The 5,478-nt window shown below is 47.5% G+C and overlaps 1 protein-coding gene across 1 annotated transcript; it reads right to left on the bottom strand.

Annotated features, from left to right (window-relative positions):
• Window positions 1-380: 380 nt before the first annotated feature.
• LOC138361507 (uncharacterized) lies at window positions 381-2,567 on the bottom strand. The gene is made up of 3 exons (XM_069320807.1): window positions 2,555-2,567; window positions 1,771-2,232; window positions 381-640 (listed from the first exon to the last, which is right to left on the bottom strand). Exons 1-3 carry the CDS (start codon window positions 2,565-2,567, stop codon window positions 381-383), a joined length of 735 nt encoding a protein of 244 aa, XP_069176908.1.
• Between the last annotated feature and the right edge of the window lie 2,911 nt (window positions 2,568-5,478).

Raw genomic sequence — 5,478 nt, forward strand, 5'->3', positions numbered from 1 at the left:
GTGTGGTGGGTGGCAGGGTGGTTTCCACCGCAGTTTGCAGGTGTGGTGGGTGGCAGGGTGGTTTCCACCGTAGTTTGCAGGTGTGGTGGGTGGCAGGGTGGTTTCCACCGCAGTTTGCAGGTGTGGTGGGTGGCAGGGTGGTTTCCACCGCAGTTTGCAGGTGTGGTGGGTGGCAGGGAGGTTTCCACCGCAGTTTATACATGTCCGAGTGCCGTCTGTGCAGGTTTTCCAGAAGTGTCCTCTGTTTCCGCATAAGGAGCAGCCTTGTTCCTTTTCCTTGTAGTGTCTAGAGGTATGGTTGAAGCCATAACACTTGAAGCATTGTCTGATAGTTTGGTATGAGCTTTTCTTGAGGTTGTAGCGCGGGATGGAGATATGGTCTAATTTAAAGCCCTTAGTGAGGAGGGATTCAGGTTCAGTGAGGGAGGAGCAGCGGAGTCTGAGGATCTTGGTGTTGGGTGGAAGAGGTCTTCTGTGATGATATTGTTGACTTTCCCGATGTCGGTAATGTGTTGTCCGTCTAAGGTTGTTACTGTGGAGAGGCGAGTGGTGTCTACATTGAAGGCAACAGCAGTGCAGTTGTGCTTCTGCTCTAAGGTCAGTGCGCGGGTAAGTCCTATTGTCAGTAGTCCTTCTCGGACTTTGGGAGTGAGTCAAGCATAGAGGTCAGACTCAGAGGGTAGAAAGAGCTTTAGTCCGTTGTCAGTGGGAATGATGGTGGTGTAAGGAGTCTGGGTGATCAGCTAGATTTTATGTCCTATTCCGTCAGGGTCAGGGAGAGGATCAGAGGCGTTAAGGAGGCGAAGGCAGAGCATTTTAGGTGAGGTAGTGGTCAGATGGAGGTGTTGGTGGTGGGTTGACTCAGCTGGGTGGCTGTGACCTCCGTGGAGCTGTGAATCTTAGGCTCGTGAGCTGTGGGTTGGAGCTCGGTTGTCAGTGGCGTAAGTCCGGGTTCATAGCAAGCTAATTGAACCCGGTTCGGCGCGAATACGAAGTATCCGTGTGTCCTGAAGGTATTACTTGAGGGCAACCCCCGACTGCCAGTTGACTCGCACTATCATGAGGTTCTAGCAGTAGATCGGCATAGCAAAACTACCAAGCAGGGTGACACAGGGCGCAAGCACGTGCTGTGGCCCCACCTGGGAGGACAGGACGAATACCCCACTGCACTTTCACCCCACAGGGGGTAGGTCCCAATCATGGAGAGGAAGAAATGTTTAACAGAGGAGAGAGAGAGCGCTATACACGGCAATACACATTACACAAGTTAGGCCCTCCAGCTGTCCCTGGTTGTATTCAGGGTGGCAGTGCGGGTTGGCCCACTAGGGTAATGTATCTTTGCATGCGATCTCACTGATAAAGTTGTGAATCTACACCGTGAACACGTCAAGGGGAAGCGCTGTCGTTGCCTGGGAGGAAGTGTGTGCCAGTTGGCCTGGGTGCTGCCTTGGATGGAAGAGTCTGTGGCCCCAGATAGGGTTACTACGATAAGAATGTGGCCCCAGATAGGGTTACCACGATAAGAATGTGGCCCCAGGTAGGGTTACCACGAGAGTATGCTCGTCTGGGCCGACCAAGCGGCGCGTGACCTTGCAAGTTTGCAACAGGTGCTACTAGCGCTCTGCATCTCTGTTGCTGAATCCATGATGCTGATGACTGTAGTGGTTGTGATGCTAGACACTTGTAAACGGCGTAAGTTTACATGTAGCTGCAAGTGCAGGGGCAGGTGGGTGCAGGAGCGGGGCGCTCAGAGTACCGCCTAGATCTCACTGTGAGCGCGACGTGCCGCTGCTGCTGCTGCTGCCACCGGTGCCAAGATGAATGATGTGACCTTGGCAGCAAGAGCTTGAACTACAGACTCCACTCGGAGTCTAAAGTCTTGAAGAGCTTCAGGTGTTGGTTCTAGTGTAGGTGTTGCTCTCCGTTTATAGTAGAGGTTAGCTATAACAATTTCTTTGTTACTATAGTTGACTTCTAACAGCTGTATGGCAGTATCGAAGTCGTCATTACTTTGATTCAGATGATCAATAACTGCCTTTGATTCTCCCTTAAGGGTACTTCGCAAATATAGGAATTTCTTTGTTTTGTTAATGGAATTTTTAGAGTTCAGAAGTGAATCAGACGTATTCCAGTAACATTCGAAGTTTTCGTCATCTCTGCCTTGAAAGTGAGGTAAATCAATGGCAGGAAGACAGACTTCATTGAATGGTTCAGATGCATTAACTCCACTTGCTGTTAGAGCATTTTGAGAGACTGAGTTTATATTTAATTATTCTAAGAATTGTATTAATTTATCGAGGCGATCTTGGACATCCTCCTCATATAGTTTTGGCATGGAAGGTGTCGAGTTTGTCTGGCTCAGCATTTTGTGGCAGGAAGATTTGATGATAATTATTTGTAGCCTTATTAGTTCTTTGTAATTTCTCTTTAGCCACCTCTATGTGGCTCTGAAGTACTTTGGGTGTCACATTTGACTGGATCAATTAATCACACTTGCTCAGTTGTAGCGTCACATGTCCTTTGTGACTCACGTATGATCTGAGGTACAACATACTGTCACTAGACATTTCGTCTGTTGTACAGCTTGTTGAGTTCGGTTTGCTTGGCCCCATAATTTCGTAGTGGAAATAATTGGGGTTCCAAGGCCCTAGAGCAGGCAAGCAGGGGATGGAAGACTGGGACGAGGCTGCAGAAATCTTGAGCTAGGGACTGGAGACAAGAGGGAGGGAGGGGGGGGGGGTGAGGCGGTGGCCCCAACCACCGTGGGTAAGACTTGCAGCTGACGCTGTGGCTTGGCGGTACGGTGGAACTCACCTGGTTACTCGCTGTTGTGTCAGTACTGACAGGGGCCGGGCTGGCAGCTGGCAGTTGATGGTGGTAGAGGGTTGATGGCAGGTATTGATGGTAGTTCATTTCGTCAGTGGTCTTCTTTTTCTTGATGATTTATATATGATAGATTTAGAGATTTAGAGATAAACTCTGATCTTCGGTCTTCTTCGTGTTGGTCCTGGCAGTCTGACTTCGTGTTGTCATTGTGGTGCTATCACAGGAGGTTGTTGGTGTAGTGTCGTGAAGGAAATTGGCAGCTGAGTAGTGGCATTTCCGTGAAGGTGGAGATGGTGTTCCCACCGAGACGTCATCATCCGACGAATCGGATGAGTTAAAAGCAGGAGATGTGGATCGTGGAGGTTGAGCTCTTGATGGTTGAGTAAGAGCTGTTGCAGGAGCAGGAGCTGCAGTAGGCTCAGCGACGCTCACAACAATGTCCGAGACCGTGTCAGGAGCTGGAGCATCATCCAGCATTCGTTCTGAAGTGCAGTGGTCCCTGAAGGCTTGGTAGTCAGAGGCGCTGGGTAGCTGGGTCGAAGATTCCTTGTCCTTACGTTCTTGAATTTGCCTCTCCGGCCAGGGAGCCGGTCGGCCGAGCGGACAGCACGCTGGACTTGTGATCCTGTGGTCCCGGGTTCGATCCCGAGCGCCGGCGAGAAACAATGGGCAGAGTTTCTTTCACCCTATGTCCCTGTTACCTAGCAGTAAAATAGGTACCTGGGTCTTAGTCAGCTGTCACGGGCTGCTTCCTGGGGTTGGAGGCCTGGTCGAGGACCGGGCCGCAAGGACACTAAAGCCCCGAAATCATCTCAAGATAACCTCAAGATAACCTCCCTCCAGGCGGCGTGTTTCAGATACCTCACATAGTAATCAGGGTCAGTAATGGCGGGGTGGAGTAGTCTCTTCAGAGGGTAACATCAGTACAGAAACGGACTGTATCAGCCTCACTGTACCACAGTGCTTATGTGTGTTCCGTCCTCTAGCAGTCCGTAGTGTATGTTCCACTCCCGAGTCGCTACACGCTTCTGTGCAAGATTATACTTCAGGTCACTAGCATTATTGTAGGACGCATAAAAGGCTGCAACTTCTGCAGGTGCAGGAGAGTTGTCGTCAGGTGTAGACACACTTACAGCCTCTGCTGGGTGTGGTGTGGGGTCAGCAGCAGCTGGTGTAGGGTCAGCAGCAGCTGGTGTAGGGTCAGCAGCAGCTGGTGTAGGGTGTTATGACCCTTGACCTCTGGGCATGGTTCCTCTGTTTGCAGTTGTAAAACAATATATAATAATAACACGGCCTTGCCTACTATAAGTATCTAGGGTAAATAACTCAACTGCTTACTCAACAAAGCAATATACTTAAAGTAAGGGTAACAAAGAACATACAAACATATAAATGGAAATACAGGCAGCCAGAAATATTAATGCACCAGAATACAATAATACAATATTATATAAGAACTGATCACTATTTTAAAACTTAAATAGATAGATGGGTATGCACATAATGGTCTAACCAGGAAATCAGCTGTTACTAAACAATAAACAAATACTACAGACTTAACTCCACAACATGTCCACGCCAGCCAGTTCCACCCACGCGACTGGCGTTGCTGGAGCATGCACGGCATGGCGTCTACAAGGTACCAACTAAAACTCACATGAAATCTCTGCTATCAGAGAGTAATACTTAAGAACATAATTATAACTAAACTTATATGCCTATAACACTGCAAAGGTGTAAATAAGAAATTAATTACAATCAATAAACAGGAATAATTACAGGGGTGAATCAGTGACGCTAACTTGATACACTGCACCATACTGGAACATCCCAAATATGGTCATCCCCCCATGAGACGCCAAGGTCACCCCCACAGGAATGAACATGCAATAGCATTAACAAATATTAAATATAGGCACACTACAGCATGCTACATTTAAATCAAACATATATATATACTGGAACACAACTAGATACAATGTTTTATTTAAATAACTGAGGAAAGAAATAATGGACATACATATTTATCATGATGAATGTTAGAATCAAATATATGGATTCGTACCATCCCTCCCCGTCCTTAAAGAAAAATGAAATTAACTGAAGGTTAATTTCATTTTTTGACTACATGAGAGTATAGCATTGAGTACTCCAACAACACAAAATCAATGTATAAAACAATCAATTAAATGAAACATATGAAATAACCAAAAGGTAAAGACATCCTCATGTATAGAACAATTCACATTAGGGCACTGCAATGGGGAATCCCCTGGATAAAGCATCAGCAATTACATTTTGCCTTCCAGGACCGGTTCTAAGCGGCTGCCGGACCCCAACAAGGCCGGTAGATTGGATCTGTACAGCCCTCCTGAACCCCTTACTACGTCTACTACCAGAAAGAATCAAAGATACGACGGATTTCCTCAAGAAAATTGCAGAAATTAGAGGTCCCGTCCCGAGAGGGGCCCGCCTTTTTTCCATGGATGTGGTAATTTGAAGCCACACGGCACCTCGGATGCATTTCCGATGGTTCCTTTCATATAAAAGGGGTGACGCCGAGGAAAATAAGACTCGCGTCCCTACCAAAACAAAATTAGACAAACACCCTTTTGCAATTTGAAGGACGGGCATACCGGCAAACCAAGGGTA

Source organism: Procambarus clarkii, unplaced genomic scaffold, assembly GCF_040958095.1.
Source record: "Procambarus clarkii isolate CNS0578487 unplaced genomic scaffold, FALCON_Pclarkii_2.0 HiC_scaffold_428, whole genome shotgun sequence".
NCBI lineage: Eukaryota > Metazoa > Arthropoda > Malacostraca > Decapoda > Cambaridae > Procambarus > Procambarus clarkii.

Bases quoted from the DNA above. Each gene is read 5' to 3' on its own strand.
- LOC138361507 (XM_069320807.1), bottom strand. The intron at 641-1,770 runs GTGAGATCTAGG...TCACTCCCAAAG, and splicing joins AGCGGCACGTCGCGCTCACA to TCCGAGAAGGACTACTGACA.